The following is a 25,905-nucleotide window of genomic DNA, read 5'->3' on the forward strand; positions in this document are numbered from 1 at the left end:
TGAGCTCAGATATTTTCTTTGACAAACAGGTTGCTTGCAGTGAGAAATCCCTCCTTGTTGATAGGCTAGCCGCATTTAACTTGCATTCCACTTCCTTGATAAAGTCTTCTAATATTCTGTCTCATTTAGCAAGGACTTCACCATTTATAACTGTTTTTTCATGTAAATCTTGTGTAAGTTTGTTTTACCTCCCTCCCTTCAATGCTATCTCCAGGATGAGGAAAACAGCATAAACTTTTTTTTTTTTTCCCTGTATCTCTTCCCTCTAAAATTTTGTACTTTGCTAGATATAACGTATACATAAAAATAATTCTTAATTTATTAACAAATATTTCCCACCACATTTTGTTACTCTATATTGACATATAACACCTTGTACCTTCTATATAATGATCTTGCTTTCATGTTGCCTTTTAATTGTTTCATGTACATAAATCAACTCAATCTACGGGTTATACAACTGTTAAGAGCAGAAACAGATTTCCATATGGAAAGTCAGTGGAGTGTATTGGGAAATGCACTGAAGTGGGAGTCAGAAAACTCAGGTCTTAATTTTGCCACTTGAATGATCTGCTGGAAAGTTATCTTTTATTACCATCGTTTTATCCACCTGTGAGATGAAAACAAAATCCTCAGGGATGTTTGTGAAAATTAAATGAGATACTATGTGTGGAAACATTCTGCAAACTATAATATGCTATACAATATAAGGTATTTCTTATGTCTTCAAAATTCTTGTGGACAGGACATGCTGTGCGCAAAACAGACTGTCAGGAAAGCCTCCCTGAGAGACTTGAGTCAAATTGGGTGGGTCATATTTCCTACAGTTTTAAAAGCATTAGTCAAAAAGTTCCATTCCTCAGCTTTATTACAGTCCAATGCAATTTTTGGCAAGATGTGTCTCAACATTTTCCATCTGCATGACCTCTTGTAGTTCTACTTCTTGCTTTACCAATTCACCTATGAAATTTGCTTTGTCAATTCTCTCTTCCACCTCACCGAGGTAGCTGCCATACCTGGAACAGTCTTTATTCTCAGCCTTACCTACATTTCTTTCCCTTGGGCTCCTCTTCCCCTCTGCTGGTTGCCAAGGAGAAGCACGTTTATTGGCAGGGCCCCCAAACAGATGCCTGCCTGTCTCCCTTCCCCCTTTCTCTTTCAGCCAAACCATCACCTGCCAAGGGCTGGTGGTTGCTGCCACCCCAGTCCACTGCCTCACACTGCTGCGGCTCGAGTCCTTTTTGGCAGCCTCTACCGAAGTTCCCCTGCCAGCAGCCTCCTCCTCTTGACTGCAGCTCTCCTCGCTCCCGCCAGCCTCTCCCCCGCTTGGTCTGCGCGCAGCCTCTTCCTCCCGCCCTAGCCAGCTGCTTTACTCGCCTTTCTTCAGGCTGCTCCCTCTCCTTTCCTCCCCAGCCCTTCCCCAAGCTCCCACAGCGCGGTTCTTTCAGGCGCCCCCGCCCTCTCTGGCCCGGTGTTTTGTTAACACCCGGACCACCTCTCCGGGGTCCCAGTGTGTACCTGTTTCCACCAGACAGAACATCTTTGGCAAGTGAGCATTTTCCTCGTGCTTTGTATTTGACTAGATTTCCCTCACTCCCCCACCCTTTGCCTTCCCCGCGAGCCCAAAAGGCGGGGTGTAATGATGGTAGAGAGAATTCAGGGAGACAACAGGCCACAGGCTTGGTTGGTGGGCCTCAACAAAGTTTTGGACGCTCAGGACTTGCCAGCTCAGGCTTTTTAAACTTGGCCTGCTGGCAACAGACCCGAGCCCCCAAGCAGCGCACAGTGACCCGGGCGCTCCCTCAGATTCCCAGCGTCTGTTCGACTGAGGACGACGGTCGCCCACCGGGACCAGGCCTGGGCAGCTCCCCAGCCCATACCGGGGTCCGCAGCCTGAGCCCCACCCAGTCCCCGGCAGCGGAGGGGCGCACTTGTTTCTAGGTGCTCGGCGGAAGGTGGGCGAGAAGAAAGAATGGAGCCGCCCAGGTTCTTGCGTGCTTGTCTCGAGGATAAGGGGTGGGTGGTATGTTAAAGACCACGTCTCAATTCAGGACCCCTCTCCCGGGCTGTCTACTTTCAGTGCGCGGTACAGTGGCAGTTCCCCTTTACCAGCCGTCTCCTTTAAGAAGCGCGCGCTTGCGAGTCGGGTTGTGTGAGTGTGTTCGTGTGCAGATGTGTGTGTGTGTGTGTGTGCGTGTGTGTGTGTGTGTTTGTGCGCGCGCGCGCCGAGGGCCCAAGAGTCAGGCAGACCCCGGGAAGGAGGAGTTATGTAGATTACGGATGAACGTTCTGGAGGGGAGCGAGGAGAGGAGGGAAGGAGAAGCAGAGGCGAGAGAGCGAGGAGCGGCCGAGGCCCTTCCCGCAGAAGCAGGAGGCGGTAGCGGCGGAGGAGGAGTGGGGCGGTGGAGGAGGAGGAGGACGCACCCTCTGGAGGCGGCGGCGGCTGCTGCGGCTGCGACTCGGTTCTTTGAGCCGGAACCGCCGGTGAACTTGGGCGCCACGTTCCCGGCCGCGGGCCCACGAGGATGGTGAATGCGAGCTGCTGCTGACTCTACCTCAGCCGCTGCTTCTCTGGGGGCTGCCGAGAGCGGGGCCCTCTGTCTCCTCCCCTTGCCGGGCTGTGGGTGAACCTGCAGGCTCCTTACCCACCCGGAGGACTTTTGAAAGGAAACCAGGGAGGGAGGGAAAGGGAGAGAGGGAGAAAACGAAGGGGAGCTCGTCCATCCATTGAAGCACAGTTCACTATGATCTTACTCACATTCAGCACTGGAAGACGGCTGGATTTCGTGCATCATTCGGGGGTATTTTACTTGCAAACCTTGCTTTGGATTTTATGTGCTACCGTCTGCGGAACGGAGCAGTATTTCAATGTGGAGGTAAGAGTACGAGGGCTTTCTTCCTTCCCCCTTGCCTGGGCTGCTCCCTGAAACATATCGTTCACTCGTCAGATCCTTGTAGCTCACAGCAGCCAGGGTCTCAACACATTGTTTCCCTTCCAGCCGCCAAGACCCGTGTTGAGTTTCCCTGTCTTAGGTGATGGATGCGCGTGAGACTGAGAATCCGTTATCCCCAGCAGCACAAAGCACCGTGCTGCGCGCTCAAAGACACAATTGTAGCCGATCCATGCTTCTTATCAAGGAAAGAGGCGAAGACCTAGAAGACCTACATATAGCAAACGTGTAGCCTGATAAAAGCAGTTTGAGTTTATAATAAATAAACTGCTCGGGAAACACAGAATTCATTGCTTGGCATAATGTGCTGCCTTGGTATTGTTCCTGAAATCTTTTTCCCTGTGTTTTGTGCCTAACAAAGGAGGTTAAAATCAAAGATTCTAGAGGAGAGCGTGGGAATACTTGATATGTTTAATAACATTACTTTGTGATAAAACACTTGACTAGACAGAGTCTTTTTCTCATTTAGACATAACTTAATACACTGTAACTAGATCTGGCTACACAGAGGACATGAAATCCATCTCTTTAAGTGTTTTCGCTTCCCCTCCCCCACCAATTGAAAATAAATGTGGCCCAATGTAATAGTTCTGAGGTGTGTCTTACAATTCGATTTCACACTCTCATGGCAAAACATAGAGGATTTAGACTGTCATTTGCTTTACTTTGATAGCTTTGGGAACAGACAGACACAAAGCAAAAGGGAACTTAAGGATAATGACTTGTCAGACCTATGCCAAAGTACTTTTCCTGTCATCAACTCAGCACTAAAGCCAGTAACATGCAATAAATCAATGGAAGCTTGTATACACCTGGGCTCTAACCAGTTTATCACCTACACGGTGGAATACAAAGACAATAAGAGGGTCTTAGTAAAATATACTCCTTTTGGTTAGATCTTCTGTCACCTCAAAAGAATTATGATTAAGTCTCTGAAGAATAATGTGATTTTTTCCCTATATTGTTGATTTTTTAAAGCTTATTTTCATTTTGTTGGGTGTGTGTGTTTACACAACAGCAGAACCTGTTGCACAGTATTTGAACGTGTTTCATGTAACAGATTTATATACAAAGTGTGCATAATAAATGCCATATGTGAGGGCATATTCTGAATATAATTCTCTGTATAAACTCTTCTTAGGACTACATGTAATAAGTGGTGGTTAATAGAGAAACAAAGTATTTGAAAAAGTAAGAACCATTATCAAGAGTTAAGTTTACACATATTAAGTATGATTATATTACACCAAAACCCTAATTCAAACGAAAACTGTTTAACCCTTTGAAAAATACAACTTTGTTTTTCTGAATAAAAGAGATGGAAAGGGACTGTAAGTCCAGACTTTTCTTGGTTGCAAATTTGAACTGTTGGAATTGCATGCCACAGATGGATTTTTGTTTCTAACATTTAAATCAAGAGATAATTTAATGGGGAAATGAAAAATGTAAGCAGTTCATAGACTAGAGGAATGAAAGTGGCAAGCTGTTATTTATAAGGTTATAAACAGAAGGGCCTATTGCTTCAGATTGGTGGTGGTGGTGATGGTGGTGAGATGGGGTGTCGGGGAGGTGGTTAAAAGTAGGGGCTAGTTTTTATCTTGCTCAATCTAAAGAGGGAGGGAGAGCCTGGATTCATGGCCACCTGCTTTGGGAAAGTCTTAGATTTGCTTTCAGAGACTATTGAGATAACATCAGTGTATTGATGATTATTAGCTTTCCTTTTTGAGCCTAAATAAAATGTGCGTGTATTTCTTCATAGTTTGAATCCCTCAATCAGTTCAATAAGATATTATTATGGGAGAAAAAGTTATGATTTTGCTAAAAAAAATTTTATTTTGAATTTCTGTAATTTCTTCTCTTTCTTCAAGATACATGTTAAAAATTGTTCATGGAAAAAAGAGGGTTTCTTTTTTTCCTCCATTTTTAGAGTATTTAAGTTATTACATCCATATTTATTACACAATGCAAAGATTTAATTATGAAAGATAAGAGGCATGTGCCATCTGAGACCTTAAAAAGGGTATTTGATACAAAGGATATTTTCTAATTATTTAAAGTAGATTATGTTTCAGAGTTTTGTATTCTTCCCAAATAGCATTTTTTAAGCATTTGAACATATCCTTAGTTGGGTTTATATACTTATTTGTGTGTAATGATACCCTCCTTTTTTTAAAATCATAAGAATAGCTGCTAGGTAATTCAGCATACTATAAAGAACACGGATGACAGGATATTTTGTGACATGAATTTCTGCCTGATTCACTTTTATTAGATGTTTCTTTTTGGTAGGAAACACTAATGGGAAGAATAGTCCATCACATCTTCAGAAAAGGCATTTATATTGTGTTGCGCATTCTGGTTGCAAAACATAAACTGAGACTGCTTTATTTGACTGATTCTTAAAGACAGTCTTAAAATAAACAGTAATGGTATCAATCATGCATGAAGCTCATATGATCATACATTTTTTTTTTCTAGCAAGCACACTAAGTTATTATAGTTGGAACGAAGCTTCTAAGAGATGCTTTTTATGCTGACAACTGAGATTACAATGCTTTATTCCTTGCTGAGCTTCACAATTGGTGGGACCCCCATACTTTTCATTTCTACAGTTTAAGGTTTAAAAACCTATGTTCCCTCCCCACCTAGGTGGGAGGGAGTTGGGTAGAGGTATTCATGTTAACTCTTTCCTGTCTGATTTTGAAAGTATAAATTTTGAAATTTTTAATTATTAGAGCAGGAGATATTTGTTAATATGCTGATGAAAGCCTATTACAGGAAAGAGTGCATTTTGTTTGTTTGCTTTTGTATTTAAGAAGCAAAAAGGAACATCTCTTACAGCTAAGAAGAAGGGTAAGACACTAACAGAAGCAGTACTATGGAAGAGATTCAATAAATTCCCCTCCTTATATATTTCTGGTAGAACACTGTTTAGTGCTAAAATTTCACTATACATTTGTTTAAAGATTTTTGTATATCACTGGATCCATTTTTGTGGAGTGCGCCTTTCAGTATGTAATCATTAGCATGATGCAAAGGAGGTACATTGCTAATATTAACTAAAACTCAAAGACTGCTGTCATTGGACAGCAGTCTGAATCAGACGTGTTCATTGGTCAGAAGAAGCTAAATTGTTAGCAAAGAATCATGATTTAATCTGTACACTCTAAAAAGTCATTTTGTCTCTAAAATAATTTTCTTGTTGTAGTGGGGATTCTCATGATCCTGGGACTCCTTTATTTATTTATTTATTTAACACTGCAAACACTTTTGTCATGAAATTAAGATAGAATAAATATAGTTCATAATCAATAACTTTCATCATCAACTTTCATAGTTTGTCAAGTGTTAAATATTTATGTGAACATGTTGTTTCTTTTTTTAAACAATAGCACACATTTCTAGTGAGAAAAATTATTTTAAGCCAATTTAATGGTAAAATAAAAGCATGTGATACTCTGAATGATGCACATATCAAAGCATGAGAAGATGACTTTTGGTGACAAAAAGAACTTGATAAAACAAAAATTTATTTGTTCCTTTCTTTGTTAAAGAAAGAAGAGAGATTCTAGATTTCAGAAGGCTGTTTTATGACAAATACTATGAACTGTGAGTGTAACCCTCCTACATTTTTCTTGCAGTGTTTAACTGATTTAGTATTTATTCACCTTTGTCAGGTTTATCTGAATCTACCTAAAAGTTCAGAGTTTCCTTGGATTAGCTTTGTACTGCGTATCATCTTAGCAGTAATTAGTGGTGAGACATTTCAGAGATAAAAAATTATACTTTACAGGTTTTAAAACGTCAGATGTTGGGATCTTTTCTCATATCTCTTATTTTCTACTTGCTTAAATAATCAACATGCATTATTTTATTTGCTCATGGAAGGATGGTGACAACGTGATCTGGTCAGTCTCCTTGAGTAAGGATTCTGACTACATCCCATAATTCTCCACTGTAGCAATTTTATACTGGTCAATAACAGGGGCTATTGACCTTGAGTAAGGGATTCTGTCTCCTTGAGTAAGGGATTCTGACTACATCCCATAATTCTCCATTGTAGCAATTTTATACTGGTCAATAGCAGGGGCTGCATAACTGATTCACAAAGGTTTTTAACCTGCAGCAACATTCCATGCTTTGGAATCCCAAGTGTGCTGGCCATTCAGAATATCATAAGAGCCAAGAACTCTGACCAAGAAGCCAGAAGACTCACTAGTCCTCAGGTTCTTCAGCTTCTCCTGTGTGTTCCACCTTAACTGTGCCTTTCTCTGTTCAGAATTGCTTGGTCAGGTTGCCCAAATCTAGGGTTATTCATGAAATCCTTACTAGTGAGCCTATACCAGTGAGGTAGATTGTCTCATACTACCCCTGAGAAATCCACAGAGAATAACCATCCAAGTCCATCCCTTTGTACAGCTGGGTTTTCTCTTTCAGTCTCTTCATCCCTATCAAGTAAGAATAGAGTTGGGTTCAATAACAGCTTTTTAATTTCTAGAGTCAGGTTAAAAGTGATAGATCTAAAGTTTATACTTTTTCTTATTCATGCTATTTCAGGTTATTAACATAAGAAAATTTTAATGCACTTGTTCAGTGGTATAATTATTTTCTCTTAAGTTGGATTAATCAATTATTTTATGTAAATTTATTTTTCTGCCTGACCTACCGCAAGGTACTACTCAAAATGTACCTGTTCAGAATATTTGGTAAATGACCAACTGAAATTATTTCTGGACCAAAAAAGGACATTGAACATTTAAATCAATTAGTTAAATTTGTTCAGTGTCAGAAGAGAAAGACTTATTTCATTGTGCACCTTCAGGAGCCTTCTGACCCTTCAGCACATATATTTCAAATTGAGAAAGTCATTTTTCATGTTACTTTCCATCACAATTCATTTTAAATATCTGTGAATGTAATTATATTCATCAAATAATTTTTTATTGTGGTATAGTATAGTGATTAAGAGCACGTATTCTGATTACTCATCCATAAAAAATAATGAAATAATGCCATTTGCAGCAACATGGATGGACCTAGAAATTATCATACTAAGTGAAGTAAATCACAGAGAAAGACAAATATCATATGGTATCACTTATATATGGAATCTAAAAAATGATACAAATGAACTTATTTACAAAACAGAAATAGACTCACAGACATAGAAAATAAATTTATCATTACCAAAAGGGAAAGGAAGGGGGAGAGATAAATTAGGAGTCTGATATTAATAGATACTACTATATATAAAATAAACAACAAGGACCTACTGTATAGCACATGGAACTATATTTGATATCTTGTAATAACCTATAATGGAAAAGAATCTGAAATGGAATATATATATATATGCATATAAAATTGAATCACTTTGCTGTATACCAGAAACTAATACAACATTGTAAATCAACTATACTTAAGTTAAAAAAAAAAAAAAAAAAAGAGCTCATATTTTGTCACCAGATTGCCTGGATTTTAATCCCAGCCCTTTTACTTGCAAGTTAATTGTTAAGTCAATAACAGGCAAGATAACCTCTGTGAGCCTCAGTGTACATATCTGTAAAATGGAGATACTAACAGTACTTGTCTCATAAGGATTGTTCTGATGATTAAATGAATACATGTATATCATATTAGGTAGATAGATAGTGGATAGACAGGAACATGCCTTCCCATAGTTAAATACTCCATACTATTTAGATATTGTTAGTAAAAATAAATGCTGATTGAAAGGTATGATAGCATCTAATTACAGAAAGTCTATCAGGTTAGGATATACCAGCTGGTCTAGGAAGATTTTATTTTAATACTTTTTAATTTTTACAAAATATAATATATTGAAAGTCAACCAAGCTAACATCAGTACATTTTCTTCCTGTGGGTTTTTCTTAGTTTAGTTCAGGAATGTGATTTTCACATTTTGTCTCATCATCTGTTACTATCATAGAATGTCAAGTTCAGCTCACACCTTCTTTTATAAGACTGAATTTGCTGAAATCTGTTTATCTTTTCTTCTAATACCATGGAAAAGAAGTAGGCCTTTATGATTCAATGGGCCTGTTTATTTTAACTGGCTCAATGCCCAAGTGCTTCCTATTCACATTAGGAGTAGGATTTGATATATAACTTAGACCAGCTCTATGTTATACCCCAAATTCAGACCATAAAAGTCTTTTTTTCTTTTAGTTAATAGGGGAAGGAGGAGGATGGGCAGAAAACGGTATTAAAGTGGTTTATTCAATGACAAAGAAGTTTAAAATAAAATAACTTGTGCATGTAACATTGGGGATAGAAGATAGCTAGCAATATAGTATAATGTAGCCCTAGGACAGAGAGTCAAGGGACGTGGCTTTTAACTTTTGCTCTTATACTAACATAGCCTTGATCTTCGGCAAAATGACAATTGGACTAACCTGTCAGTAAGGCCATTTCCAAATTTGAAGTTCTATTGTATGAACCTCCAAGCTTTAATTTACATAGCCAAAAGGGGAAAATGTACATATTTATCCTGTAAATTTTGGGGCAACTGGCTAACAAATGTTCAGATTTTTTCTTTCTGAAGTGCCTATCATGAAGAAATACAGAATGTGCAACTTAAATCTAACATTTGTTATCTTCTGTAGTGACACAGGGTGTTCCATTTTGGAAACTATCCTAGCCTTCTGCTGAGTAGTAAAAACACTGGCAGCAAATTATATGTAATTTTAAAATCAATTTTTTGCCAAGGTAGCAAACTTTAAAAATTTAATGTTAAAAACATGGCTTGATGTTATTTTGAAAAATACGTGTCATTTACAAGTGGTATTTCAATCATAAAAAGGCAAGTTGGAATGAGATCAAAATAGTTTTTTGGGGGAGGGTCTCAAAATTCAAATCCATCTATATCTATATATAAAAAATATACACATATTTTGTAGTGAAATGAAGTACTTATACTGTATGTCCCTTTTGCCCACTGTGGAAAATAATTTTGGTGCCTGGCTCTTTGAGGGTTATTTTTGTTCTTCACAACACATTTGATTTTGAACGTGAAAAATCAGACTGCATTTGTTTTATGAAATATGCAGCTTATGCAAACAGCAAAAATATTCCAGGTTAAAAGGATAAACTACTAAGTTAAAATACGTGACACTCAACTTTTTTCTTTTGCCTTCTTTCCTTGGGATAGTCATTTATAGATTTTGAGGTTATTCATGTAATCATATTTGATTGTTGTTTCCTATCATTTAGCACTCTGAATAGATGTTCTTTGTCATAGTGTCTCACCACTACCATTTGGCATTGTGCATCTTTGGGTTTGGATCAGTGGAATATCTTGATGAGCCACATAACAAGTTTAGGCAAGAGAGTAAGAGTAATCCCGCAATAGGCTCCTAACCTTTTATTGTGACCTGTGGGTGTAGTATATAAAAGGAGGCTAGAGGGAGCTATTGAGCCGTTTAAAGATTCCAATGGTAGAACTTGGTTTAAAAATCAAGGCCAGTAGGTGCAATTAGATGTCTTAAAATGAATCAGAGCCAATCATAGAGAGCTTAAGCAAATCAATGAACTATTCACGATTTAATGTGTGACTTAGGTTTACTGATAGACACTTGGTACCGGTTATTACATATTTGATGAACTAAGAAGGAAATGAACACTTCTGGAGGAGTTTCGGAGGAGTTCTGGGCATGACAATATGAGAAAGATTGTTACAATGTAGGACGGCTTTATATCTCCCTTTTAAGTGTAGAATAGGTCAGACACTATACATCGTAGTAAATGTAGACGCTTTTGGTATTCTCATTTTAACTAAAATGATGAATGAAATAATTGTAGTCTTACAGATTAGAGGTGAGATAAATCTAATTTGATTATGCCTTTTAGATATATAGCAAAAATCCACTTTTAAATGCTTGTCAGACTGAGGTTATTTTATTTTTTAATGTTTACCAGGGGATTTTATTGAATAACTATTTTTTGATGAAAGCACATTTTAAAATATAGGTTTTACCTCTTTATCTTTTAAAAAAATATGTAAGAAATAAGCCACAAAAGTGTGAAATAGTGCTTTACCTTTAATAGGAACCTCAAATATGTTTTCAGTTGACCAGATTATTATATAAGTGGGGATTAAACAGGGGGCAGTCACTAATGCATTGGGGAATGCCGACATTTAATTAAGATATTATAATCCACTTACAAGCATTATTCAGATTTTTTAAAGTTTTTAATCTAGTCAATTAAGTGAAATATGGATATACGAAGTAAGCCATGGCCCCACAGACAGATATTCTCAGGAGAGATAGTCCTTAAAATTATGTATTCAAATGACCAAATAAACTACTCAATGCGATGGAATTTTACAGTATTTGTTTTAGTCATGCTCAAGTTATGGGGGAATAAACTGCCATTGTTTTAAGGAAGCTGGATACTTTTATGAACTTTATTTCATGTCCCCAAATTGCATGCACCTGAGGTGATGTCAGTGGAATACAGACCTGTGCCTCTGCAGGTGCTGATGCAGTCAGACCCTAAGTGATGCCAGTGGAAGCATATTTTCCATGGGAACTTTTCACTGTTGAATTCATACCATGTGTTAATAGTTTCTCATTGTTTATAGCAATTAGAAATTTGAATTTGTTTTAGGTTTCTAATGTCTGTGTATTCATTCTCCCTTTAAACAATTGCAAGCCAGTTCCTTCTTGTGGTCCTACTTTTTCTTCTAGTTGGAGTCTTGAGGGACTTTGTATTCTAGATATATTACAGGACACCAGGCTTGGAAATTGGGTAAAATTTTACAAGAAGCCACATTTTTTCTCTTCCCTCTTTCATTGTGAATAAGGCAGAATAAATTCAAAGAACTTCCAGAATCAAATGTACACTCAATGATTTATATGAAATTGATAACCAACTTACAAAAACTCACTCCCAGTTACAGATAAAACTCTTTTGGACATCTGTGTGTTTTAATATTACAACAGCTCTATTCATAGAACTTGCTAACTTGCTCCTGTATGTAGATGGAGTGAAATCATTTGTTAGTCCCGTGGATGACTCAAGCAAATTACTAAAACAGTCTTTGCCTTATTTTGACCATTCATAAAATGGATCTGTGATCTTTATTGCTTGTCTATAGCACAGGTTTTGTAATGACAGCATTGAGACAATCCCAAGCAATCTCTTTCTTAGGTAAGAAAAGGGTATATCTCAGTTTTTTCATTCCCGCCGATAACCGGGAATGTAGAAACAATTATGTGCCAGCATTATATTCTAGTTAGACAAGGTCCAAATAACCAGTAGAATAGAAATACCTGGAATTGATTTCACTGAACACCTTATTTTATTGATAAGAAAAACGGAGTTAATTATCACTGGTTGAGCATTTGCTATGTGCCTGATAGTGTTCTAAGTGCTTCATATATTTTAACTCATTTAAATTTTATTACAATCTTGTGAGATAGCACTACTATTTCTCTTTCACAGATGAGGAATCTGAGGCATGGAGAGGTTGAGGAACTTGCCAAGGCCACCTATCCCTGAATTCTCCTGAAGTGGAATAGCCCAGAATCAAAGCAGGCAGGTTGGGTATGGAGCCCAGGGTCCTAACCAAGTAAATACAGGCAAGAAATAACTCCCAGGTTCCCAGTAGGGACAGTGTAGTCCAGTTCCATTGCTCACATCTTTTATATTCCAAACTGCAAACTGACATGCATAAAGAAAATGCTAGGTCTATCCTAGTATAGAGACTTACCTGGAGTAAAAACTGAATAGACTGTTGTTGATTTGATTTGTTGATTCAAGAGTGATTATGTGGTGCTCAATATAAATTTACTGTTTAATACCCTTTATGATTTTTTACTTATAGAAAATTGGTAACCTATGTTAAATTGCATATAATACTAAATGTGGCATAATCTTAATTATATGTAATATTAAATTAATCATAATATCTCATTCCTCAACTATTTTTCATGTTTCATGTTGTCACATTAAATGTGATTTTCAAAGGTTTTTGGAAGTTTTGATTACATTCCAAGATGAAAAGAGTAGAACATGTAAAGGAAAACCTGTTAGATCTGTGTTCCAGTGCCCTGCTGGGGAAGAATATGTATGTATATGGTTGCTGACTGGCATGAGTTATGGAGTTTTTTTTTATATATTGCTTTGATTGGGTAGAAGCTACAAGGAAACAGATATATTTGATCATTTCTAATATATTTCTTTATTTTAATGTAAAAGAGAACTTACTCAGAAGTAGATCATTTCAGAGGTGGATGAGGTGCCTCAGAACTCGCTGTTTGAGAATAGGCCTGATATCTGGTTATTGTCTTTATTGTAGAGGCAATGGAAACTTCATCTTGGTGGTTGACCTAACGATGTTTTAACGATTCTTCAGTCCTTAAGATTGTTGCTGTATATAGCTTTCATGGCTCACTTAGTTCATTTATTAGCCTTTTAAGGAAAGACTATTTTAAACCAATTTACAAAGGTGACTTTATAAAACATTCTCAGTGTTAAGTATCCATTCAGCTATCTCTCACTTTCTCTATAGGCAGTATATCATAATGGCTATACGCAAGAACTTTGGAAGGAATGCTTAAAAATCTTAGCTGTGTCACCAAAGCTCAGTGAACTTGAGTGAGCAAGTTACTATTTATTTCCTCATGTGTAAAATAGAGGTAATAATACTCAACTCAAGGGTTGTTCTGAGATTAAAGAGGTAAAGGAGAATGGTTCAAGATAAGTAATAGCCTTCTGATTTACTATCCCCTGCTGAGATAAACAAACAAAAAAAGGACAAACATATGAAACAGTGGTTTTTAAATCACTGGACATCAGGTAGTGAAGGACAGTCATCCCCGAAAGATGGGAAACAAACAAGATGAGCCCTATGATTATATCAATTTAGTTCATTGAGAGGGTTTCCAGGTGATAGTACAGGGAAGGCAGAACCAGGTTGAGCCATACAGACTCCTTGAGTTAAGGAGATGAAGCTGGGAGTATGGAGAAACCAAGGAGTTTAGAATTCACAGGTCAGAATACCAGAAAGGAGAATTCTGCAGAGAGAGAAAACACTGGAGATCTGCAGAGCATTCCCCTTGAGTATTCAATTAAGAAGTGACCTGCACATTCCTGTGAAGTAACTAGTGGAGGCCAGAGAAAGAATCAACCAACCGGATCAGAGGGGACCATGCCTGGAGATCACACAAGGCTGGGAATAGTGCCCATTCTCACCAGCCACATTGGAAAACCTGATCATTTACAGGGTGTTGGGTAGAGTACTCAGAAGCATCTTGCTCCAGTAGTGGGAAAAAAAATCCCTGGACTGAAAACTGCTCTAGTTCTGCTTAAAAAGTCTTAAAAGCAAGACCTTAAAGGATCAAACTTTTTCTAAGTGACTAAACTGATTTTCACAACAGAACTCAGTAAGACATACGGGAATACGAAAACCCAGCACTCAACAAGTTAAAATTCACAATGTCTGACATCCAATAATAAAAATTACCAAGCACTCAAAAAAGCAGGAAGACACAATACATAAAGAGGAGAAATATCAATCTGTCTAAACTGTCCTCCCTCAGTGATTTCCATCACTTGGCACCACCTATCACATGTGTGTTCATGTGAGAAAACTGGGCACCAATCCCCCAACTTCCTGCCCTTCACTCGTTACTTCTAATCAGTTGTCTTTTTTTTTTTTTTTCCTATAACATGCATCTTCGGTCTGTTCATTTCTCATATGTACTTGGCTACAGCCCTACTTTGAGCCTCTATATCCAGTCTGGACATACTGTATTATCCCATGGTCTGTATGACCTCTCATGATCAGACCCCACCACTCTTTCTAGCCTTATAGCTCAAAGTTTATCTACTGAGCCCTGTGATTTAGCACAGCACTCAAACTAAAGATCCCTGTACAGGCCTAAAATTATTGAAAACTCCCAAAAGTTTTTACTGTGTGATTTATATCTGTCTATGTTTATAGTTCTAGACAAACCTGAGAAAGTTTAAAAATATTTATTTAGAAATTCGTTTAAAACAATAATAATTAACTTAATATATTAACATTGATAACATATTTTTATGAAAAGCACATTTTACAAAAGAGCAATAGTAAGAAAAAATATATATTGTTTTACTTTTCTCCAAATACCTTTAATATCTAGCTTGACAAAAGATAGCTGGATTCTCATATTTGTTTCTTTTATTTTAACCATTTTTTAAATTGAAGTATAGTTAATTTACAAAATGCTGTGTTAGTTTCAGGTGTACAGAAAATTGATTCAGTCATATATCTATCTATCTATCTATCTGTCTGTCTATCTATCTATATTATTCTTTTTCAGATTCTTTTCAATGATAGGTTATTACAAGATATTGAATATAGTTCCCTGTAGTATACAGTAGGTCCTTGTTGTTTATTTTTTATATAGTAGTGTGTGTATGTTAATCCCAAGCTCCTAATATATCTCTCCCCCTACTCTTACGCTATCCTCTTTGGTAACCATAAGTTTGTTTTCTTTGTCCATGAGTCTACTTCTGTTTTGTAAATAAGTTCATTTGTATCATTTTTTAGATTCCACATATAAGTGATATCATATGCTATTTGTCTTTCTCTGTCTGACTTACTTCACTTAGTATGATAATCCCTAGGTCCATCCATGTTGCTGCAAATGGCATTATTTCATTCTTTCTTGTGGCTGAGAACAAAAAATATTTAAAAATTCATGGAAATACAAAAGGCCCCAAACAGCCAAAACAATCTTGAGAAAGAAGAACAGAGCTGAGGCTTCAGACTATACTACAAAGCTACAGTAATCAAAACAATATGGTACTGGCACAAAATAGACATATAGATCAATGGAACAGGATAGAAAGCCCAGAAATAAATCAACACACTTATGGTCAAGAAATCTATGACAAAGGAGGCAAGAATATACAATGAAGAAAAAACAGTTTCTTCAATAAGTGGTGCTGGGAGAACTGGACAGCTACATGTAAAAGAATGGAATTAGAACATTCTCTAACACCATATACAAAAATAAACTCAAAATGGATTAAAGACCTAAATGTAAGACCAGATACTATAAAACTCCTAGAGGAAAACATAGGCAGAACACTGACATAAATTGAAACAATATATTTTTGGATCCATCTCCTAGAGTAATGGAAATAAAAACAAAAATAAACAAATGGGAACTAACTAAACTTAAAAGCTTTTGCACAGCAAAGGTAATCATAAACAAAACAAAAAGACAACCTATAGACTGGAAGAACATATTTGCAAATGTTGCTACTGACAAGGGATTAATTTCCAAAATATACAGACAGTTCATGCAGCTCAATATCAAAAAAACAACCCAATCAAAAAATGGACAGAAGACCTAAGCAGACAATTCTCACAAGAAGACATAAAGGTGGCCAACAGGCACATGAAAAGATGCTCAATATTGCTATTTATTAGAGAAATGCAAATCAAAACTACAATGAGGTCTCACCTCACACCAGTTAGAATGGCCATCATTAAAAAGTCTACAAATAATAAACTCTGGAGAGGATGTGTAGAAAAAGGAACCTTCCAACACTGTTGGTGAGAATGTAAATTGGTGTAGCCAGTATGTAGTATGTATGGAGGTTCCTTAAAAAACTAAAAATAGGGCTTCCCTGGTGGTGCAGTGGTTGAGAATCTGCCTGCCAATGCAGGGGACACGGGTTCGAGCCCTGGTCTGGGAAGATCCCACATGCCGCGGAGCAACTAGGCCCGTGAGCCACAATTACTGAGCCTGCGCGTCTGGAGCCTGTGCTCTGCAACAAGAGAGGCCCAATAATGAGAGGCCCGTGCACCGTGATGAAGAGTGGCCCCCACTTGCCGCAACTAGAGGAAGCCCTCGCACAGAAACGAAGACCCAACACAGCCATAAATAAATAAATTAATTAATTAATAAAAAAAAAAAAAAACAAAAAACTAAAAATAAAGTTACCACAAGATCCAGCAATCTCACTCCTGGGCGTATATTTGGAGAAAACTCCAATTCAAAAAGTTACATGTACCTCAGTGTTCATGGCAGAACTATTTACAAGAGCCAGACATGGAGGCAACCTAAATGTCGATTGACAGATGAGTGGATAAGGAAGAAAAAAAAAAAAAAAATGCACACATGCACAGTGGAATATTACTCTCATATTTGTTTATGCATTCACACTTTCAATATTATAAATCATGTAGCCCTGGTCAACACCACTGTCAATTGCAAGCTAATGAGAATGAAAAGGAAAATAATATACCATTAAAATATTATTGACCTAGCCGACTCCTGCAAGAGTTTTAGGACCTACAGAAGTTCCTGGATCAAACTTTGAGAACCACTGTATCAGCAGCTATACTGTTAATCTCTTTTCCTCCTAGATACCAAGATCCGTCCTCCTTGGAGTCTTCATCAAAATGCTTAACTCTTTCATTTATTTCCCACCCTTCTACAGATTCATCAGTGCCCAGCAAACATTATCTGATCTTCCCTAATTCCCATCTTTACCCCCATGAGAAGATGAGCCCATTATACATTTATAATAACTTTTCTTATTCTTCAAAGTACTTTTCATAATTATACAGAGTGTTTTACCTTCCTTCAAAGTTATATATTGATATATTTATTTAAGACAAAAAGCTCACCCTTAAATTACTGTTGAAAATCCATTAAATGGCTTATTAATTGCTAAGACTTGGCACATGGACATGCAGAAGGCAAGTATCAACTTCTGTTTCTCAGCACCTTTGAATTTTGGTCTTCCTGTCTTTGGAATCATATAGGCCAAACTCATGTTTTCTGGGGGAGAAATTTAAGGAGACTTGAATTAAATAATTTTTCTCTCTTTTTGCCTGGAGCATATGGTTAAATTTGCTGTATTACATTAAATCCATGTGCAAATAATTTGTTATAAATGGTTTGTGTGTAATAAATTAATATCTCTCATGGTAAATTATAACTTTATGAGACAGAGTATATCTGCCTTGGTCACCACCACTGTATGCCATAAGCCTAATGCTGCCATGCAAAAAGTTGAGAGCTCAGCAGATACGTGATGGAGGAATGAATGGGTTACGTCATCCCTATTCATAGGTGTTAAATTTCTAGTTTAACTGGCATCTTATGATCCATTTCAATAGTTATCTTTTCCTTTAACTCATTTTGCCCATACTAGGTGAAAATATGGTGTGTATATCTTACATTTACTTTAGTTACTTTATTCAATATATTTAACTTCTAATAATAAAAGGCCATATTTATCTTAGTGATTAATGGTTAACTAGTGAGTAGACTGTATCCCTGGAATTTTTTCTAGTTATCACCATTACATTGCATCAGTGTTTCTGGTATAAATAAGTGTTTTTTTTATCTTATTCCACTGATAGAACATTTCTATAAATACCTATTGGCTTAGCATCAAAAAAAAATGTAAAATTGGTCTTTGTTTTCAGAGGGGTGTATCAGAACATGTAGGGAAAATATAAAAGGAAAATAACCTTGTTCTGGTTCAGTGACTTCAGTTGTAGTTATTACTATTAATAAATGGCAACTTCCCCAAAAGAATAGTCAGGAAAGAGCAAAAACAATTTTACTTGTATTTCATGGGACATCTTAAATCATTTCAATCTCTCTTTTAGCTACATGGATGAGAAATAAATTGATATGTTGTCAACTTTTGCATCCATTAGCATGTAAAACCTAAGAGTGAATAATCACATAATAATTTGAATTTCTTTTAAATAACTTACATTAAAATTAGATCATCTTTAGTGTTCTAACAAGCACAATATTGAAGACACATGAAGAACTGACTCAAGAGATGTTAACATTTGATGGATTTTCTCTTGCTGAACCCCTGCATATTGTTGATTGGCAGGATAAGAACAGCAAAAAAACAAGACTTTCTTCAGTCTTTCATTGATACATGTACTGTCTGTTTGGATTACATCTTCCTTAGGAGGAGAGGAAATATAGTCTTCTGAATATGAAACAGTCCATTATTTACTTACTTTTGCATTTAAAAAGAAAAATGAGTCTTCTATTATAGCATCATATTAGGAATGGCAAACTTACTGAGTTTATTCGTTGAGGACAGCCATCTGCCTAAGGGTTTTCAGTTGCACTTATTTTTTTCGAAAACCTGGTTTTCTTTTCTCTGTGTTACTGGAGTAATTTCCAGAAACTTTCTAGACACACATACACACATAATGCATTCTTTCCTGTGTTCCTTCTTTCTTCCCTTCTTATGGAAATACATTATTTAAAATATTCTATACATTTTAACATAACAATACACTTTGGAGAATTTTTCTTATCAGTACATAAAGAACAACCTCATACTTGTAACTTATAACTTACATATATGGTAATTTATTTAATTATAACCTATTGCTGGATAATTAGGTCATTTTCAAGGTTACTTCTATTATAAACAGTAATACAGTATGCTTACCTAAGCTTGTGTGAGTTTAACAAATAAAATTTCTGGAAGTGGAATTGCTGCATTAATGACTATATTTATTTATAATTTAGGTGTATTTTGCCAAATTGCTACCCCCAAAATACATCAGTTTAATCTTTATCAAGAATGGTTTAGCATGATTGATTCCACACACACCTACCAGTAGTTTTAATTTTTTTCCAAATCTGATGGGTGAAAAATTAATTTTTGTACAAATTTAAACTAATATAAACATTTGGCACTTAAAAATATTTTAATTAATTAATTTTTTATTGCAAGAAAATTTTCCCTGCCATTCTTTGTCTTCTTTTCTTAATGATTTATAAAGCTTTATACATATTTATTAAGAAAATTGACCCTTTCTCTGTCATACATAATAAAATGAATTTGTTGATATGTTTTGGTTTTGCTAATTTATTTTTCAGGTTAATTAGTCATATATATTATGGCTTTTAGTTTTGTATCATGCTTCAAAAAGTCTCCAGCATTTCAAATCTGTTTTTAAAAACAATTGTTTCTTTCTGTCTTTTTTTTTTTTTTTTCCTGTTTAAATCTTTGATTTGCATAAAATACTTTTGGTACAGGCACTAAAATTAGAATATAACTCATGATTTCCCAAAATTGATTAATAGGTGCTTCGGCACTATAGACTAAGTAGTAGTCTTTTCCTGTATATCACATAGGTTTTGTTGAGAACTAATAACTATAAAATACAGTGGTTTAAGACAAATTTGATTTGGTTTGATGGATCCAAAGGCTGAAGACACCTTGTTTTCATATAGCTTGGAGAGAGCAGCTGTGCTGTATATGTCGCACATGCTCTTGGAACCAGAGGCATATGGGAACATGTTCCCTTGGTGATGGCAAAGGTGCTGGAGAACAAGTAACCACATCAGTTCTTTTATCCTCATAACTAGCGCATGGTCTTTTCTGACCAAATTCTTTTACCTTAATCAAGTTGGTTATTTGACAAGGCCCGAGGTCAAGGAGATCAGATGTGCACATTGCCTCTGATGAGGCCAGGGCAAGGGTGTGGATGTAGGAGGAGTGAAGAATTGGGACCAGAAATTCAACCTATGCCATTTTTACTGATTTAAATGCTGCCTTTATTATATATTAATTTTTACATATATCTTAGCTTATTTCTGAATACAATTTTTTCCACTGATTTATTTAAATCTTCCTGGGAAAATACCAAGCTATTTTGCTTATTCCCTTCAGTAATGTTTTGCAACTTTCTATAGGCATGGAGTTAATTTATTTTTCCTTTTTTTTTTTTGTTGCTATTTAGAATGGGAACTTCTACTATATTTACCAAATTATTTTTATTTAAAGAAAAGCTAATGATTTTTTATATATTAATTTCAAATAACCACCTTGTTAAATCATCATATTGTATCACATAATTCTTCTGTAGAATCTCTTGAGTTGTCTGGGTACATGGTCATGTCATTTATACTTAAAGATAATTTTACCTCCTCAATTTTTTCTTTAATTCATTCTTTTGGGTAATTGACTTCCAGAGCAGTGTTAAGTAATTATCGTGATATTAGACACATTGTCTTTATTCTGACTTTAGGGGAAACGAAGACCCATTTGTTTTCAATTGTCAATCATTAGCCTTTAAAATAATTAAAATCCTAGTCACTTTATCCAGGATAGTTACTTCTAGAATCTCTGTATATTGCCTTTAGATTAAGATTGATGGTGAGTACACAGCATGTTTAGCATGACAAGAAATTGAAATTTGGTCTTATTATTAACATTCTTCACCCTTTTCTTGATTTTAGTATGATTTTTCTTTTAATATTTCCTATAGTTTCCTTGAAAGTTTGACTCTCTGACTTATTTATTGTAGTATCTCCATGAATATTACAGTGGTTGGGTAGACAAAAATCATTTTCTGAACAAAACAACAAATGGATTGATTGATTAATTTTGTGATGGAATTTGGGCATTTTATTCTAGACTTTTATTCTGGGCTTTAGTTCAAGCAAAGGAAGCCAATTTGAACTACCCTGAGTGATAGAGGAGGTTTATTGGAAAATACTAGCAGAGTTCCCAGATTGTGGGGAAGGGTTGACCAAGCCAGCCTGGGGCAGTGCAGATATCTTAAAGCTGAGACCTGGGAAGAGCTTTCTCTCTTACCCACATCTCTGCTTCTCTTTCTTGGTTGGCTTCATTCTCTCTTGCTGCAGAATATTTTTCTCCATGTGATGTGGTGTGGGTTTTCTATCAGCTGGAAACCATTTTTCTTTATCACCTTTCTGGGAGAAAATAACTTCCCTCTGTCCGTATGCATACACTTCCAGCTCAACTATGAAAAACCCTAAAGAAGGTTTCTGATTAGCCCAGTTTGAATCACATACATATTCCTGTATGTAGCTGGAGGTGGTTTGTGGGGTCCATGAATGACAGCTCACAGTACATTGGATAGTGGAGGAATAGCACTTTCCACAGAAACCTGAGAAGGCGTGTTGGACAGAACTTCAGCAATAGAGGTCTAAAACAGGTGAATTGATTTATCTTTTTTCTTTTCTTTCTGCTCTTCCCTTTTATCTGTCTTCCCCTCCCCTCCTTTATTCCCAGCTGCCCCACCCCAACACCCACACATGCATTTACCTTCTTGACTATCTTTCACTTCCCTTTTCTTTTCACTGTCATCCATCTTCCCTCCATTTCTCTGGACAAGTTAGGATTAAGATGTGCCTTCTGCTGTAGCATTGTTACCTATTTGGAGTGAAGTTTCAGTGGAAAAGGAGTAAGAATAGTCATCATGCACAGATTACTCTGTATAACAAAAAAAAGAAATTAGAATAAATGAGATAGAGCTTTGAGCTAGTGTGACTGAGAAAACACAAAGCCAAGAGGCTTAAGGTTGGGTTTAAGCCTTAAGTTAAATTTTGGATTTACACTCAATATTTGTACTCAAGAGTTGACAAATAAATAATTTTTTCTCCAGAAACTTCTTTGACAGATTTTATTTGAGAGGTGACAGCAAAGTGCTGAGTCTGTTGCTCTTTGCCCACTGCCCCTCCCCCACAAATCTATATTTTTCATGTTGGGACTTTAACCATAATCTAGATCAATGCTTTTCTGGATGAGGAGTCTGAGGACATGGTTGTGGACATGACTTCACCTCAGGCTTCACTGAAAGTTCATTGCAGAAACCAGAGTAGAAAACAGGGCTTCAGACTCCAGTGTTCTTGAGAGGATTTATGAGGAATGGTGCTATTATTGAAAAATGGGCATTCTGCTATGCTATTAACAACCAAATTACAGAAATTACCACTGTAATATGGATTGGATAAATGTTATTTTATTTTTATTTGGATTCTGGCCCTCTGTTGACAAAAATATCTTCTGAAACAATAAAATGTTTTAGACATTTGAATATTGATTTATGAATTTATTATTTATGTATTTCCTAAAAACCAGTTTCAATAGGGCAAAAGAATAGAAAGAAAATATTAGGACATTACCAAATGCCTTCTAAATTCAGATTTTGACAAATTCATTTTGTCCGAAATAATTTTACTTGAGATATACTTCCTTCCTCAATAGCAAAGATGTTCACATGTTCTAGGCACTATTAAATAAGTGTCTTTGTTTCACCTTTGTTTAAATTTATCTGTAATGTTACAATTAAACACATTTCTAACTATATACACATAATACCATATTCATGCATATATATATGTGCGTTCTTAAAGGAAAGGTATGGAATGCAACATAAGTATGAATGCATATATTGAAAGGGAGCTTTCTGAGTGATTTGGGAAAATAGCTTTTTATATACATCTAGAGATTTTCATCTTATTTTAAAACTTTGTAGCAAATAAGTCAGGGTGATATTAAAAGGAGATAACTGTTTTCCTGCTTCCAGAAGAGGATAAGACACTTAAGCTCTAAGAGTTCTTTCTTAGGTCTTATATATAAGACTTATTGCAGATATAAAATGGAGAGAAGTTGAGAAGGTGGATTATTGGTGGAACAAGAGAAGGCTGAGAAAGGACTTTTTTTCTCCCAATGCACATTATCCCTAGAAGAACTAGCATTGCAAAAATGAATATTTGTCCTTTGATCCAGAATTATTGAATGGAGCCCTATGAGAGGTAACCCTAGTCTTTTATTGAGCTAGGTTTAAAATAAAGGATGATGTTGTTTTCATGGCAAGATAAATAATTGATTAAATTTTAATGTGCTAATATAAGGCAAAAATAAAGATTTAAATGATACCTCCTCTCGTGTTAATCTTTCAACTTCCTGTTTCTCCCCATCTTTAAACTCACACATAGAAAATAGTACACTTTGTGATTCTTCTTGTTTTTCCCATCTACCTGTTTCAAAGTCATTTTTGTGCTTGTGACTGATGGCATTTCATTAGCTGGTAGAAGAGTTACTCCACTTCCAGGTTCTTAAAGAACAAGCCCTTCATGTACAGTTTTTTTTTTTTTTTTTCAGTCTTAGAGGATTCTAAGGCTTATGTATTTTCCCATTCTCTCTCTCTCATTCTCTCTTTCTTCAGTGAGGGCTTGAGGGAGTGAGTATATTATTTATATCAAATAATTATTGGATAATATTTTAATAAGGAAAGTTTGAATTCACAATTTAAGAGATAGAAGAGTGGAGTACAATAGAATTCACATCACAGTCTTCATGATAGAATGTATTTTAAGTTTGGTAGTTGATACTATAAAGGTACTGGCCACTCTTTTCTAGAGAGACCACTTGCATATGGTCTACATTGCTTTCACATTTTTAATGTAAATGTTTTTCACATGTCCCAACATGGCAGACATTTATATTCACTTTAATAGGAAAGAAATATAAACCTAAGGATAAATATGTATACTAGTTTCTGTCTAGTATCTAGCACACACAAAGAATAGACGTTAAGCCTTCTGCTGTCCATGTAGTCTGGAGAGACAAGGGATGCAGCCATGAAAAGAATATAGAATAGGCCATGTGTTTCCAAGTTCTGATGTTTCTAATATAAGCTGTCATTGATGGACTCCCTTATAGACTCTTTTATTCAAGGTTAGAGAGGAATGACTTTGTAAGAAGGGCTTTTATCTGTTTTATGAGATACAATGGACAGTTTTTTTTCCAAGTCGAAAAAAACAGGGTATATTCCAGACAGTATAACAATATTATTACAAATCTCCTCAAACTGACTCAGTTGATGACATAATGACAGTTCAGATCTTAGGTGGCAAGAAGTTTTGGTAAATATTTGGATAGCTTCAAAATTGAGAGGAAGAATCATTCACTTTTATGTTTATATTGTATGAATATCTATGGTGGTGCTTTTGTCTAAGTGTTATTTGAGGATGAGGAAGAAGTGGGTGATGGAAAATGGGACCTAAACTCCAGGATCCTTCCCTTTTTTGCTTACTACTTCCAGGTGGGAACCAGCTAGGGAATCGAGAGACATGGTGTTAGCATTAATTGAGGAATTTGGAGTTTGGAGGAGTTTTATTTTTTGCCTTTTTATTTAAACATCATATTGATACAAATTAATAACATAAAGCATGAGACAGGAATTTATACATTTACTTTCTGAACAGAAGAGGTCAGCCATGAAAAAAATGAACTAATCTGTTTGCAATATATTCTTTTCAAATTGGGAACAGATGCATATGTAGCTACAGAGTGTAGGTAAACAGGACTGAGATTTTCACTGAATAAGCTCAACTTTATTCCTCTGTCCATTGTACCTTTTCTCCCATGGAAGGTCATCTCCACCCCATTTCCCCGATACTGTGTGGTTTTAAAAGGTTAAGCTTAAAAAGAAAAAAAAAAATGGATTTGTACTAAGCAAGTTATAACCTACAAATGTAATGTTAGAAATGAGCTAAGACAATTTTACTTATAGGCTGTCCATGTTTAAAAAATTCAGTGGATCCATTTAAAATTAATTATGATCATGTTTTGAAATTTAATTTGCTTTTTCAAACTGTGTACTCTTACCATGTAACACATGTATTTGAAGTAAGATACCACTGAAAAATCAATATAGATAACATTTATATAGGCAATCATAGAGTAAGTAGCACTGAATTGAAAAGATGCCATCAGTATTTAATTTTTTTGTTTATCATCTCTTGCTGTCACTTCTTTTTGTGCCATGGAGCTGTGGGTCTCAAACTTCAATGTGTAGATGAGTCATCTGGAGGAGCTTGTCTAAAGTGATGATTCCTTGGCTCCTCCAGAAGATCTATTTCAGGATGTCTGATGTAGAACTTCAGATTCTACATTTTGAAAAATGTTTCCCCTCCCCCAAAATGATTTTAATGTTGCCAAACTATTGATCTGGCTTTTAGAAGTACAGTTATAGAAATTCCTCAAGGATTGTTATCTGAGCAGTTCCACAGTTCCACGTGTTTTCCATTTCTTTCCCTAAATTGAATTCAGGTTTATTGGCCTGTAATTCTCTGCTTCGCTTCTTGTCCCACACATAAATTTGGCAATTACAAGC

At 36.1% G+C, this 25,905-nt stretch overlaps 1 protein-coding gene across 4 annotated transcripts in view; it reads left to right on the forward strand.

The window, feature by feature from the left end:
- Positions 1-1,255: 1,255 nt before the first annotated feature.
- MMP16 (matrix metallopeptidase 16) overlaps positions 1,256-25,905 on the forward strand; it is a 336,548-nt gene continuing 311,898 nt past the window's right edge. The window contains exons 1-2 of one of the 4 annotated variants that reach the window (XM_059901702.1): positions 1,256-1,549; positions 2,765-2,876. Coding sequence is in view for 2 of the 4 variants with exons in the window: in XM_059901700.1 (XP_059757683.1) it covers positions 2,745-2,876 (132 nt within the window). In the remaining 2 variants the exon portion in view is untranslated. Of the gene's footprint in view, positions 1,550-2,396; positions 2,877-25,905 lie in introns of those variants that run through there. The other 3 variants (XM_059901703.1, XM_059901700.1, XM_059901705.1) reach the window with 3 other exon arrangements.

This window comes from Balaenoptera ricei, chromosome 17 (genome assembly GCF_028023285.1).
Source record: "Balaenoptera ricei isolate mBalRic1 chromosome 17, mBalRic1.hap2, whole genome shotgun sequence".
Taxonomy (NCBI): Eukaryota; Metazoa; Chordata; class Mammalia; order Artiodactyla; family Balaenopteridae; genus Balaenoptera; species Balaenoptera ricei.